At 39.0% G+C, this 15,623-nt stretch overlaps 1 protein-coding gene across 1 annotated transcript; it reads right to left on the bottom strand.

Moving 5' to 3' along the window:
• Positions 1–59: 59 nt before the first annotated feature.
• On the bottom strand, positions 60–15,471 carry LOC127647912 (transmembrane protein 184B-like). Its single transcript, XM_052132438.1, has 10 exons — positions 15,325–15,471; positions 10,975–11,246; positions 9,379–9,544; positions 8,814–8,904; positions 8,651–8,726; positions 5,716–5,807; positions 5,451–5,620; positions 2,952–3,146; positions 2,706–2,732; positions 60–1,325 (listed from the first exon to the last, which is right to left on the bottom strand). The coding sequence occupies exons 2-10, from the start codon at positions 11,197–11,199 to the stop codon at positions 1,132–1,134; spliced, it is 1,236 nt and encodes a 411-aa protein (XP_051988398.1). The 5' UTR covers positions 11,200–11,246; positions 15,325–15,471; the 3' UTR covers positions 60–1,131.
• Positions 15,472–15,623: the final 152 nt, after the last annotated feature.

The following is a 15,623-nucleotide window of genomic DNA, read 5'->3' as shown; positions in this document are numbered from 1 at the left end:
TCTCTCTCTCTCACTCTCTCGCCTTACACTCTCTGTTCCTCTCTCTCTCTCTCTGCTCTCTCTCTCTCTCTCTCTCTCTCAATTCAATTTAAATTTAAATGTACTTTATTGGCATGATTGTGTTTACATACAATATTGCCAAATTTTGCTCTTGCTCTCTCTTTCTCTCTTGCTCTCTCTCGATCTCTTGCTCTCTCTCTATCTCTCTCTAGCTCTCTTTCTCTCTCAATTTCAATTTAAAAGTACTTTATTGGCATGATTGTGTTTACACTATATTGCCAAAGCATTAATACACAAAACAGATAATGACAAGACAAATAATAATAATAAGATAGAATTAAAATAAGGTGCCAGGTAATGAATCAAATCAAATAAAAATAAAAACTATAATAACAATATACACTCTCTCTGTCCCTCTCTCTCTCTTGCTCTCTCGCTCTCTCTCTCTCTCTCTGTCCCTCTCTCTCTCTCTTGCTCTCTTGCTCTCTCGCTCTCTTGCTCTCTCTCTCTGTCCCTCTCTCTCTCTCTCTTGCTCTCTTGCTCTCTCGCTCTCTTGCTCTCTCGCTCTCTTGCTCTCTCGCGCTCTCTGTCCCTCTCTCTCTCTTGCTCTCTCTCTCTTGCTCTCTCTCTCTCTTGCTCTCTCTCTCTGTAGCTCTGTTCCAAACACTAGTGAGCTGTCTTGATGTCTACTCACTTCTTAGGCAGCACACAAACTAAAAGGGAATCTCATTAATGAGTTATGTGAAATGCTCAACAGGTGCAGCATCTCACTACTGAAACTCCTGCTGCTTTAAGTGCACATGAGGAGCTCCGACATCTCAGCTGGGCTTTCGTCATGTCATACATTGAAGTAACAAAGAAACTATGAATGTTGCCAAAATCAGTTGTTGTTGTTGTAACACTGGATATGCTTAAGTGAACTCACCATATTGTACACAACCAATAATATACAGGTTAAAGCGAACCGCAAAGAATAAATAACCTTAAAACGCAGCATAGATTTTGGTTTGGAATAGTTTATGATGTTTATGATGTCACTAGGGTTGGAAACAGAGCCTCTGAGTGTGAGTGTGTGTGTGTGTGTGTGTGTGTGTGTGTGTGTGTGTGTGTGTGTGTGTGTGTGTGTGTGTGTCAGAACTCGTCGTCGGAGCTGAGCAGCAGTGTTTTCTCATTGGTGCTGTTGGATCGGGTCACCGGTTCGGCTCGACGCTGTTGTGTGTACTGCTGATACGCAGGAGAGAAGTTATGAATGGCATCCTGAAACATGTCGCCCGGATTCATCGTCTCCTTCAGACTGCTGGAGATACTCATGGGAGCACAGTGTCCTGCCAGACAGACAGATGTGTGTTTATTAGGTACTTCACTAGTTCTGTTAAAGACCCCATGAAATGTTTTTTAGCGATGTTTCGTCCGTGAATGATTCAGTGTTTTTAAATGAATCTGTTAAGTGAGAGAATTCACTGAAGTCTCACTCATTCTAGTCAAATGAGCTCTAGTTTGAACCGTGAGAAAGACTGACATTAGCGTGAGCCATTAGCATATCATTGGTTTGACCCACTGAACGAATCAGTGAATCAGTCGATAACTGAGTCTCAATGAACTGAATGTACTGGTTCACTCGTTCATTATCAGTAAACTGTGTTTCAGTCATCTTGTTTGTGAATGAGGTGCGAGGAATGAGGAATGTCGCTCAGAACACACAAATAACACTTATTATAACACTTATTATATTATATGTGCAGAAACGGTCACTGAACGGATCTGTAAGTGAATCTGAATGAATCTGAAAGACTCAAATAGCAGGTATAAATCAAACTCTCCACCAATAATGTATTTAATGTATTACTCTTGTTGCATCGCTGCCCTATCAGTCAATGACTGGAAACTGGTTTTGGACAGGCTCCTGGGGCAGCATGACGTCACATTGTTGCTAGGATACCAGCCACTGATTATCGCCATCTGGTGTCCACTAAAGGTAACGTCTGTTCATTGTGGTTCGATTGGACTGAATGTGGGATTTAATTGGCAGTGAAGGATGCATCAATGCTGCTTTCAACAATCGATCAGATGCTGGTATCTCATTAGACAGGATGTGACATGAACATTGGATTCGGTCGTGCCTTAATCACTTCCTGTCTTCGTATACAGCCTCCGGAGGAGAGCATATTCCTGGTTTCGGACGCAGCCATTGTAAGGGTCGTCCACATGTATAAAACAGTTAATCGGCTTCAGTTACATCACAGCTGTGAACCGTGATTTGTTACTGTTTGTTGGTATCAGATGGCATTTATAATATATGGGGGGAGCTTTATCATTCTAGAGAGCATTTGATTGGACAAACATGAGGATATGAGTGGAAGATGAATTATCAATATTTTCATGGCGAGAAAAACTGTACATTTTAAATGTGTAAATCTCAGTCACTATTGTCATCTTTACGAGCACAATAGCATACGGATGACGTCACATTGAACACACGTGGACTAATACCACAAAAGTCTGATTTCATGGGGTCTTTAAGCTTTGAAAAACTTGCCGAATGTAGCGTTGTGTTATTTTGAGCAAACAAATGAAGCACAATGAAAGATACTTTATTAATTAAATCAAATGAATGATTCGCTCTAGGGACATATAACATGTATTCAAAGTGAAAACACACTGAAAACATAGAGAAGATAAAATACACACACACACAGTAAACTTACCGTACTGCCCATAGACTGGAATACAACCTGAGACAGAAAGAGAAGAAACAAATTAGGGTTGAAATCAGAAATGTAAAGGATTAAGTGATGATAAAGGTGAAGAAACACGTGAACATCTTGATCATTATTTGCATTATTAATTGGCTGTACTGTGCTGGATGTAACGGCCTATTGCTGGTCACATGACCGGTAATTCAGGCTGTGATTGGCTGGTTTGAGCAGTGTAATGTGACGTGTGATTGTTACCGTGAGCGTCGAGTCTCTTGTCCATATACACCTTGTATGTGAACGCGTGTCGGAGCGCTAGCGCAGCAAAGAACATCTCAATGCAGATGATGAAGTTCTGGTAACCGGCGGCAACAGTCCCCTCCCCCATTGTGACATCAGGAGAGTTTATCCGAGGAATCGCGCCACATTTCTCCAGAATAGCCAACAGCATTCCTGCATCACACACGATTATACAGTATTCCCATTTATCAACACTTTCACACGTAACAATCTCTTTTGTAGTTTTAACATATAACCTGTAGATTCATTTACATCAGTGATGGGCAAGTTACTCGAAATAAAGTAATCGACAATAAATTACTGATTACTTCTTTAAGATTAATGCATTTAAATTACATTACAAAATTACATCAAATTCCATTTCTTTCTTTTTAACAAAAATAATTTATACAAATTATAATATTTAGGTTTTCATTTTATTTTATGTTATTAAAGATTACTATATATTCAATATTATGGGATTTTATGTAATGCATACATTTTGAAATTATTTGCTTATTGTAGCGGTCACAGAAACACAAACCGACATATTAATATGTTTAAATGTGTAAAATAATATTATTGTAGTAATATGTGTAACCCAAGTAATACACTTAAAGAGCACCTATTATAGTTTTTAAATGTGCCTAATTTTGTTTTGAAGGTCTCCTACAATAGATTTACATGCATCCAAGTTCAAAAAACACTTTCACTTGCTCATAATTTAAATTGCAATAACTTTTTTTCCCCAGTGACAAAAACGACTCGTTCAATGAACTGTTCTAAACTCCTCCTTTCAGAGAGCATACTCTGCTCTGATTGGTCCGTTCTAAAGCATTCACTCTAAACTCCTCCTTTCAGAGAGCATACTCTGCTCTGATTGGTCCGTTCTAAAGCATTCATTATTCTAAACTCCTCCTTTCAGAGAGCATACTCTGCTCTGATTGGTCCGTTCTAAAGGATTCATTCTAAACTCCTCCTTCCAGAGAGCATACTCTGCTCTGATTGGTCCGTTCTAAAGCATTCATTATTCTAAACTCCTCCTTTCAGAGAGCATACTCTGCTCTGATTGGTCCGTTCTAAAGGATTCATTCTAAACTCCTCCTTCCAGAGAGCATACTCTGCTCTGATTGGTCCGTTCTAAAGCATTCATTATTCTAAACTCCTCCTTTCAGAGAGCATACTCTGCTCTGATTGGTCCGTTCTAAAGCATTCATTATTCTAAACTCCTCCTTTCAGAGAGCATACTCTGCTCTGATTGGTCCGTTCTAAAGCATTCATCCTAAACTCCTCCTTTCAGAGAGCATACTCTGCTCTGATTGGTCCGTTCTAAAGCATTCATTCTAAACTCCTCCTTTCAGAGAGCATACTCTGCTCTGATTGGTCCGTTCTAAAGCATTCATCCTAAACTCCTCCTTTCAGAGAGCATACTCTGCTCTGATTGGTCCGTTCTAAAGCATTCATCCTAAACTCCTCCTTTCAGAGAGCATACTCTGCTCTGATTGGTCCGTTCTAAAGCATTCATCCTAAACTCCTCCTTTCAGAGAGCCTACTCTGCTCTGATTGGTCCGTTCTAAAGCATTCATAGTAAACTCCTCCTTTCAGAGAGCATACTCTGCTCTGATTGGTCCGTTCTAAACCATTAATTATAAACTCCTCCTTTCAGAGAGCCTACTCTGCTCTGATTGGTCCGTTCTAAAGCATTAATTATAAACTCCTCCTTTCAGAGAGCATACTCTGCTCTAATTGGCCAGATGTCCCAGTCTGTTGTGATTGGTCTACAGCTTAGTGTAGTGTTTGAGGGCGGGTCAAAGCTGTTCTCGAGCAGCCAATGAAGACCAGAGGCGGGTTTATGTTACCAAATGACGTAGGATAGTACAGGAAGTAAGTCTGGAATTACTAACAACCTGTTTCAGGTGTTCAGAATCGGTTCAATAACTCCATTTGTCCTGTACTTTGATTTGTGAAACAGACTTTACATTCACAAACAGCTCTATAACACACCACATGAAATGTAATGTTTGAAAAACCTGATGTAAAAACGTGATTAAAAATAACAATAATTAGACCCGCTTTGTAATCAGATTACACCCAACACTTATTAAGATTAAATATTACTAATATTTACATTTATATAAGGTAGCATGGTAAGTTTTGTGGCCTAAAAGTGTCTCCAGAATGAATAAATGTAATTTACAATGTAAATAAAACACATTAAGCTGTTTTCTATGAAGGCAAATTAGGAAGATTTTACTGCTAAATCTGTTTTTGTCACATGATGTTTCTCTGTCCAATGAGATTTGAGATATTTGGTCATTTCTGAGAAGACTAAATGTTTCTGTGCATCTGATAATTACCAGTGAAACATCATTTATATAATTTATCCATATGACACATTAAATCCTCAGCTACACTTTCTCTCTCAACTGCAGTGTGAAATGACTGTATAAGTCATCTGGGATGAATCAGTGAACTCACCCTGCCAGAATGAGAGGAAGATGACAGATTTGACCATGAAGAACTTCAGTACGGGACAGTACGGCTCCAACAGATCTCGAGTGGAGAAATAGAAGAGAAACAGAGCGTAGAGAGAGAGACTGACCGAGATATTATAGATGATCGTCACGTATAAATAACCGCTCGCCACACTGCAGGAGAGAAAGAGAGAACGCGGTTAATCCTTCTTCAGTCACTGATATGTGTGTGTTTATATTTGTGTGATTGTACGGGCGAATCGACACACTTGAAGTCTCCGTCTCTGTATTTCCCAAACGCTTGTAGAATGACGGTCATGACGGCCATCAGCGGCTTCACCACACAGAACTGAAGAGTCGCCTGAGAGAGACAGAAGTGCTGTAAACACTTATAAAAACACATTAAACACCATGTTGTGTCTGATTATGTTTTATTGGTTTAATGGTTAAGTGCTCTTGGAAAAGATGTGTTTTAAGTAGTTTTTGAAGACAGAATGAGTCAGCTTCCCGGATTGAGTTGGGATGGTCATTCCACCACCGTGGTATGATGAAACTGAGAGTCCGGGAATGTGTTTTGGTGCCTCTTTGTTTTGGTATGACAAGGCGACGTTCCTTAGCTGACCGCAGGCTTCTGGTGGGAACGTAGCTCTGCATAAATGTTTTAAGGTATGCTGGAGCAGACCCAGTGACTGTTTTGTATGCCAGCATCAGGGCCTTGAATTTAATACATGCATCAACCGGCAGCCAGTGGAGACACACAAAGAGTGGTGTAACATGTGATCTCTTAGGTTCATTAAAGACCAGACGTGCTGCTGCATTCTGGATCATTTGCAGGGGTTACGGTTCGACTCTACTCTGCTCGCTTTACTTTTCTGAGCTTGTGTAACCCGTGTTTCTAGGTAAGTGCAACTGATAACTAATTTGATTAGCTATTAATTAAAACTGGGCTAATATGAGAAACTCTAGGTAAAACAACGGAGCCTGAAGTAGTAAACGGTCAGCAGAGAACAGACAACACAAAAGAGGTAGGTTTGAGAAATATATTATACAAAATTATAAAACAGTTATTCACATTCCCTGCCTACCTAAGCCGGCTTCCTGAGTGCACAGGCGCACAATAAAGGGAACCAAAAGAAATAACTCCAAACAAAACGTCTCTCTTTGTAAGATTTTTCCAAACAGAATTAAAGAAATTAAAGTTGCTTCCTTTTGAGTCCATGAAAGTTCTTGGTGTGTGTGTGTTTCTTGAAGTATGTATGTTCTTCTCACTACCCGGGTAGGTTTACGTGTGATCTTATCTGTATCTCAAAGGAAGGAACAGGATAATGATGGCTCCAAAGATGCCACGGCTGGCCACACCAGGCTCTTGGTCCATTCAATGTCGACTTCTGCGTTTGGCTCGCCACTGACCGCCAGGGTCAGTTTCAGATGATCTCTCTCTCTCTAAAAAAACCAATCGGAGGTATCTTGAGGTGCTCACAGAGTTATGCGGCTCAACTCACTCTCTCACACCTTTCAACCAGTCCATGATGCTTTCTCGCAACATCTCCACTGGAAGAAAGGAAAATTGAGTGTTGCTAGAAAATTTGCACCACCCTCTGGCGGAGTAGAGGATTGCACTCCAGTAACCTTGTGCGGGTTACACTTGCTTTTCCACTGCAGTTTTGTGCCGCCTCAATGTAGGTGGGATTATAGGCCGATCGTCATTGTTGCGCCACCTCTACTGCCGTGACATCATCTTAAACACGACTCAAACATTACTGACCATAAACAATAACACAACCACTAGCTGTTAGCTACTAGCTCATTGTGCTGCATAAAGCAGTTGTTCATGGTGATTTTACACAAGTGTAACAGTTAAATTGGTCTGGTTGTTTTAGAAGCTTTTCAGTATTGGGTCAACTAAATAATGTGAAGCTTTAGAGTATAGAGTTAACGTAGCATCTATAGCGTCTATTTGGTTGAACCACTTCCACTTTCTTCTGTTTGAACCACTGTGGCTGTTTTGGTCCTTGATGGTTCTGTAGTCACTTATTCATTTTTTTTACTTTTCCCTACACTGTTGGTAGGTCCGGTGTAGCCACTTCCTGAAAGACTTTAGTATTGCGTTGTTACGCATCGCTAACGAGAGGAACGTCTGCACCTCGTTTATTGACCACGGTGTGGTTTTGCGCACAGCCATTTCTTTTTACAATTTGAAAGTCACGTGAACAAATGATACTGCTATCACTGTAGCTAACTTTAAAACTAGCGGGTTGATGTCCCATGTCACAAATCCAGTGACGCTGGTAGTGACGATTCTTTTTGACCAATCAGTGATCTGAAGGATTTTGATGTCACATTTAGTATCGGCTCGGCTCGCTTGGAACCTCGACCAAGGTGGTACTAAAGAAAGTACCAGGTACCAGATACTATCCACAGTGGGAAAACCCCAAAAAGCGAGCTGAGTCGAGCTGTACCATGCAGTGGAAAAGCTCCATAATGCACATGCAGGAAGGCCAGCAATGAGAGCGTTACAGTAGTCCAGTCTAGATATGACAAGTGCCTTAAGCAGTTGTATGGCATGTACAGAGAGGAAGGGTCTTATCTTCCTGATATTGTAGAGTGTAAATCTACATGATCGTGCAGTCTTTGTGGTCTGTGAAATTGAGTCGTTATCGGTGGTTACCCCTAGATTTCTGACCGTTTCTGTTTGTGTGTGTGTGAATTAAAGTAAAAATGTCAAGGTAACTGACCTTAGATTTTAATGAAGGAACATTTTTTTTTGTACATTGTAATTAATGGGTACACCACTGGATGTTTTAGAGTCATCACATGAAAACCATGTTGAATATGTTAAAAAGGTTTTTGAAATACATTTAAAACCAACAAGAATACAACGGTGACATTGGACCAGTGCTTTAACCCACATCAGAGACCCACTGTAGCATAACTTCAACTATTTAAAGCAATTAAACAATACTTATTTCAATTAATATGGGGCTAAAAAGCAATTTTGCCAGGAAAATACTTTTCCAAAATTCACTCCAAAACAAAAATGCGAAATGATCAACATTTTAATAGCCAGTGGCTTTCTAAAACAACAACAAAAAAGCAAATGCATCATCAATGCTTGGGTATCTGAGAGTTCAACTGGATTTATAAATGATTTCTCCTTTTGTCTTTATTTCTGATTGACTCATAAATGTGTGTGTTGTGTGATACCTGTTTACAGAAGCGCAGAAAGCCAATGGAGTACGTTCTGCCCCATAAACAACACGTCCCGTACACACAACTGGACCTGAACACACACAAGCACACCTCTCAGAACACGTGTTATATCAGAACTCAGATATAAACTGAGCAAACTAGAGAAAGGTGAACTCACTCGATGGGTTTGCCTCTGATCTCGGCCATGATGGCGCTCTCACCACCCAGATACTCATAACACAAACTCAAGAAGTTATAGATCACAAACGCTGCACAAACACAATGATAGAGAATCACAAATGACATGTGTTTAGTAGCTCAGCTGTAGAGATAAACCATTGATGGGTTTGACCTTTCATTGATATTGCAGGTGTTCAGTGGTGTCTATATTTCAGGTGCAGACATGTCCAACACCTCAAACACTGAACGCATCACATTCCTCACACTGACACAGTTCAGATCAATCAATGAGGTTTTGGTTATATGGTGATTGCTTTGTATGGAAGCTCTGTTGTTTTCTTCAATAAACTCCTCATAAAGTTGCTCATTAGCATTCTGTTGCTAGGAGACAGGCCACACCCCCATCAGACCTCAAGGAAATGTAAACAAAGATGACACAATGGTCACACTACATGTTCACACAGCCCAGGATCCAATATATCCAGATGTGTCCTCAACTTCAGGCACGCTCTCCCTTAAATCTATTTCACAAAGAAAATAAGTGGAAATAGATGCTCTCTTACCTTCGTAACAGTCTCGAACTGTGTCGAAGTAAACGTAGTACTCCTCATTAGTGAAGAACAGCAGGCTGAGCCACGAGTCGAAGGCGTAAATCGGCACGATGAAGAGAATGCGAACGATATGCCGCTGTTCGTTCGGAGAGTTATAATACCGCAAGTGCATGTAGATCTGACAAGAGAGAGAGAGAGAGAGAGAGAGAGAAGAAATAGATGTTGGTTCTTTCATTCCGGAGTCCTGACTTCAAAATTATCTTTTTTAATATTCTCCACCAGATGGCGCCATGTTTCTCATGTTTAGCCTATGGAGCAAAAACAAGCTTTTCCCCTATTTTCTGTTTGCTGTATTATTTTCTCCTCAATTTGGAATTGCTGATTCCCAATGCGCTCTAAGCCCTCGTGGTGGTGTAGTGACTCAGGTGGTGGAGGACGAATCTCAGTCGCCTCCATGTCTGAGACCGTCAATCCCTGCATCTTCTCACATGGCTCGTTGAGTGCGTTACTGCGGAGACGTAGTGCATGTGGAGGCTTCACACATAACTCAACACACGCCCCACCGAGAGCGAGAACCACATTATAGTGACCACGAGGAGGTTACCCCATGTGACTCTACCCTCCTAGCAACCGGCCCAATTTGGTTGCTTAGGAGACCAGGCTGGAGTCACTCAGCAAACCCTGGGATTCAAACTAGCGACTCCAGGTGTGATAGTCACACAGCTGTCAGTATGTTGCATGTACAGCTGGAGTTGCACTTACTGCCCCCTGCTGACAAATCATGAGGTGGCATTTAAAGCTTGAATTGGTCCGTTGGTACAGTAGAAACATTTCTTATTATGGATTTACATCTGGTCAGGGAGCATAATATATTGCATTCATTTTGTAATGTTTAAATTGACTTCATGAATACACACCCTCACACGTTTAACACACTTCTAAAGCCTGAGAAATGTGGCAAGAAACATATTAATGTAAATGAACCCATCAGACATGCAATATGCATCTTAACTGCTTAAATAACTGATTCACATACAGTAAATTATAGTATTTTATTTATTCAACAAGCTATTGAAACTTAATAACAGCCGGTTTCAAATGAACAAGTTATTAACTGCATTCAAATAAACCTAAAGATGTCATTTTAGAAGTTGTAGATAATTTTTTATTCCCATATACTTTCACAAACAGGTCCGGTTAGATCTTGTATTGTAGATGTGTGCATATACAGTAAGACTGCTTTTGGATCAAGTTTTCCCTAATATCTGTCACAGTGGTCACACATTGGAAATTAAAAGTGTGTGTGTGTGTGTGTGTGTGTGTGTGTGTGTGTGTGTGTGTGTGTGTGTGTGTGACATGCAGCAGGTGTCCATTTTGTCTGTCAGGTTCACACAAGCTCAACTATCACAACACACACACACACACACACACACACACACACTGCAGGCTGTTGCTATGCAACTACCTCTGATCTCTGATGTCACAGCACCTGTTGCCAGAGCAACAGCTCATCATCATCCTTTATGCTAACCAGACTCCCACACACAATGTCAGTATTTGTATTGTATTTATCATGTATTTATAATAGAATAGCTGTGTGTGAGTTACCTGTTGGCAAGTAAGCAGTAGTGCGGTCCATGTAAAGATTCCAGAGATGGTTTGGGCTGCGGGTGTCATGAGGAAAATGGGCGTCTCTGGGGTGACCAATGGGGTCTCCCACGATCTGTTGTGACCCTCAGGGGCCACCGTCACCAGCCCGGGCCCCAGCGCCATGCCAACCAGTGAGTCATTACCCTTTGATGGTGGCACACCCCTCTTCCAAATCTGAGCCATCTGAGATGACAGCCAATCAGAACACAGGATACACAATAGGAAGGACTCTGTAATAATAACAAATGACAAGCAAAATCAAGCCAAATTTATAATACAACTTGTGTTAACTACTTAAAGACTTTTCAAACAAAGCACAAAAGTTTTTGATATGTAAATCTATGAATAAAGTGATGAATAATGACAGCAGCGTTGATGTACCATCCAACAGCCATATTGATCCTACCGAAACACGGTTGAACGTTTGTGTTTACTGAAACTTAGTTTGAAAGCGCTGTTGAAATGTTCATTTTGAAACAGGCCCGGTATAGAATTAAAACTGTTAGGACTATGTAATTTATAAGTACAAAACCAGGTGATGGCATTCAATAAACCGATGTCCTGCAATGACATCATCTCCATCTACACCATCAGTGTGAGTGTGCATGTTCAGTGTGATTCATTATTCTCTTTCAGGAAGAGACTCTGCGTTGCCATGCCAACCACGGTCGTCTCGAGATATTATGAGGCACTACCAAATCTGATAATATCAGAAATTCAGGGTTAATATTTTCTGAGTCGTTCAACAAGAGAAGAGAAATGACACCGACTGGAGAGAAATGGAATATTCAGTCTAAAACTGAATATCAACCGACTTGATAGCTGCACCGTGTTCTGTGGTTCTTACACTTCAAGCTACATCCCAGATAGCACACGTACATCTCTGTTTGTTTGAGATCTTCAAAAAAAAGCATCATAATCTAATGAAGATCTGCTAAACATCTTAAAAAGAGCAGATTTACAAACCCTGATAGCACATGTACATCACCCAGACGTCTATTCGATGTATTTTTTTTTTACATCTGGAAGACATCTTTTTTAGGTTGGTTTCTAATCTACAATACATCTATAAGACGTTTCCTCTCAGATGTAAATAAGATGTTCATCAGATGTCTTTGAGACATTTATGATTAAGTGTTTGTAAATCTGATCTTTTTAAGATGTTTAGCAGATGTCTTTGAGACGTATGTAAATCTGATCTTTTTAAGATGTTTAGCAGATATCTTTGAGACGAATGTAAATCTGATCTCTTTAAGATGTTTAACAGATGTCTTTGAGACATATGTAAATCTGATCTTTTTAAGATGTTTAGTAGATGTCTTTGAGACGTATGTAAATCTGATCTTTTTAAGATGTTTAGCAGATATCTTTGAGACGAATGTAAATCTGATCTCTTTAAGATGTTTAACAGATGTCTTTGAGACATATGTAAATCTGATCTTTTTAAGATGTTTAACAGATATTTAGAAGATGTCTTTGAGACGTATGTAAATCTGATCTTTTTAAGATGTTTAACAGATATTTAGAAGATGTCTTTGAGACGAATGTAAATCTGATCTTTTTAAGATGTTTAACAGATATTTAGAAGATGTATTTGAGACGAATGTAAATCTGATCTTTTTAAGATGTTTAACAGATGTTTAGAAGATGTATCTGAGACGAATGTAAATCTGATCTTTTTAAGATGTTTAACAGATATTTATAAGATGTATTTGTGACGAATGTAAATCTGATCTTTTTAAGATGTTTAACAGATGTCTTTGAGACGAATGTAAATCTGATCTTTTTAAGATGTTTAACAGATGCCTCTGAGATGAATGTAAATCTGATCTTTTTAAGATGTTTAACAGATGTCTTTGAGACGAATGTAAATCTGATCTTTTTAAGATGTTTAACAGATGTCTTTGAGACGAATGTAAATCTGATCTTTTTAAGATGTTTAACAGATGTCTTTGAGACGAATGTAAATCTGATCTTTTTAAGATGTTTAACAGATGTTTAGAAGATGTATTTGAGACGAATGTAAATCTGATCTTTTTAAGATGTTTAACAGATGTTTAGAAGATGTATTTGAGACGAATGTAAATCTGATCTTTTTAAGATGTTTAACAGATGTTTAGAAGATGTATTTGAGACGAATGTAAATCTGATCTTTTTAAGATGTTTAACAGATATTTAGAAGATGTATTTGTGACGAATGTAAATCTGATCTTTTTAAGATGTTTAACAGATGTCTTTGAGACGAATGTAAATCTGATCTTTTTAAGATGTTTAACAGATGCCTCTGAGATGAATGTAAATCTGATCTTTTTAAGATGTTTAACAGATGTCTTTGAGACGAATGTAAATCTGATCTTTTTAAGATGTTTAACAGATGTCTTTGAGACGAATGTAAATCTGATCTTTTTAAGATGTTTAACAGATGTCTTTGAGACGAATGTAAATCTGATCTTTTTAAGATGTTTAACAGATGTCTTTGAGACGAATGTAAATCTGATCTTTTTAAGATGTTTAACAGATGTCTTTGAGACGAATGTAAATCTGATCTTTTTAAGATGTTTAACAGATGTTTAGAAGATGTCTTTGAGACTAATGTAAATCTGATCTCTTTAATATATTTAGCAGATGTCTTTGAGACATATGTAAATCTGATCTTTTTAAGATGTTTAGCAGATGTCTTTGAGACGAATGTGAATCTGATCTCTTTAAGATGTTTAACAGATGTCTTTGAGCCGTATGTAAATCTGATCTTTTTAAGATGTTTAACAGATGTCTTTGAGATGTATGTAAATCTGATCTTTTTAAGATGTTTTGCAGATGTTAATTCGATCGTGATGCTTTCCAGATGAAAATATCTAAAACAGACATCTCAGAGATGGACGTGTGCTATCTGGGCGCATGCAGTACATTCATAAACATCTCAATAACATCTGCTGAATGTCTTATTGACATCCAAGATTAAATTCTTATAAACATAATACAGATGAGCAAACAACCTAATTAAAATACATCTTCCAGATGTAAACACACCTGAAATAGATGTCTGGTTGTTGTATGTGTGCTATCAGGGTCTCTGGATTATATAGACACATCCCTGACAGCACACAAACATCCCCCAGTCATCTATTTGAGGAATTTGTTTACATCTGGAAGATATATTTTTAGGTTCTTTTCGCATCTGCAATACATCTACAAGACGTTTCCTCTCAGATGTCAATAAGACGTTCATCAGATGTCTTTGAGACGTTTATGATTAAGTGTTTGTAAATCTGATCTTTTTTAGATGTTTTGCATATGTTAATTAGATTATGATGCTTTCCAGATGAAAAGATCTAAAACAGACATCTCAGAGATGTACATGTGCTATCTGGGCACACACAGTACATTCATACATACAGTAAATCATAAACGTCTCAATAACATCTGCTGAACGTCTTATTGACATCAGAGAGGAAACGTCTTATAGATGTATTGTAGATGAGCAAACACCTGATAGCACACGTACATCAACCAGACGACCATTTGATGTGTGTGTTTACATCTGGAAGATCTGCAATATGTCTATGAAACGTATTTGTATCGGATGTCACTCAAACATTCAGCAGATGTCGATGTTTATGATTTATAATTTTGGTAAATCTGATCTTTTTAAGATGTTTAGCAGATGTTCATTAGATTATGATGCTCTCCAGATGCAAAGATCTAAAACAGACATCTCGGAGATGTACGTGTGCTATCTGGGATGGTAAACAAAAGACAACACCGTGTCTGCATGGACAGTATATAGAGGATATGAATATAATCCTGTAAACATGGTGTAGGCCTAAATAAAACAAATTACAGTGAAAAACAGCCGGTTTGAAATTTCCACAAATATTAAAATAAGAGATCATCAATCTAAACTGAAGACATTAAGAAGTCCATTTACAACTAGACCTAATTTATCTTCATTCTGACTGGTAAATGCAGAACGGATCAACGGATCACGGACTTGCCATCGGGCAAATACATCTTAATGTTTAGTTTCATTAATGTTGTGTGTGGGTTGATAAAGCGTTCCATTCTGCAGGTGCGCCTCCGCTGAATCCGTTCCGCTCGTTCTTACAGCATAATGACGATGAAATCAAAGAGATGAGACGCTTCAAACAGCTGATATTTCATCTGCGCTAGCGTCGAGACCACACCATAACTATATACCATAATGTATCAGTTTAGCTTATGATAATGAAGTATTCCGGTCTGTCGCGTCTTCTGTAGATGGATTGTGATGTTTCTGATTTCATGAAGAACACTAAAACACACACTCACGTTATTCTGTCGATTCCGTTCATTCGTCTGTCTCACGGTGTGGAATCAGTCGGATCCGACATAATGGTGTTTTATTCCGCTGCAGTCCGTTCCGTCTGTTCTCCACCGTGGACGAGCGCTCCTTCTCTATGACGTCATAAAGCCCCGCAGCGGGTCTCGTGCCCGAGCACGGCCCCGTGAGCGCTTGTGGACATACGGAGCGACTTTATTGTGATTAATCTCAAATTAATATGATCTTCTTACTCTCCAAGTTCCAATGCTAAACCTCTCTTTCTTGTTTTTATGAAAGAACTTGAAAA

This window comes from Xyrauchen texanus, chromosome 8 (assembly GCF_025860055.1).
Source record: "Xyrauchen texanus isolate HMW12.3.18 chromosome 8, RBS_HiC_50CHRs, whole genome shotgun sequence".
NCBI classification, from domain to species: Eukaryota; Metazoa; Chordata; class Actinopteri; order Cypriniformes; family Catostomidae; genus Xyrauchen; species Xyrauchen texanus.
This window is presented reverse-complemented; position numbering and strand designations above follow the sequence as displayed.

Bases quoted from the DNA above. Each gene is read 5' to 3' on its own strand.
- LOC127647912 (XM_052132438.1), bottom strand. From the start codon at position 11,199: ATGGCTCAGATTTGGAAGAGGGGTGTGCCACCATCAAAGGGTAATGAC. The intron at 5,621-5,715 runs GTGTGTCGATTC...TCTCTCCTGCAG, and splicing joins TACAGAGACGGAGACTTCAA to TGTGGCGAGCGGTTATTTAT. The intron at 2,733-2,951 runs GTAACAATCACA...TTTCTGTCTCAG, and splicing joins CAAGAGACTCGACGCTCACG to GTTGTATTCCAGTCTATGGG.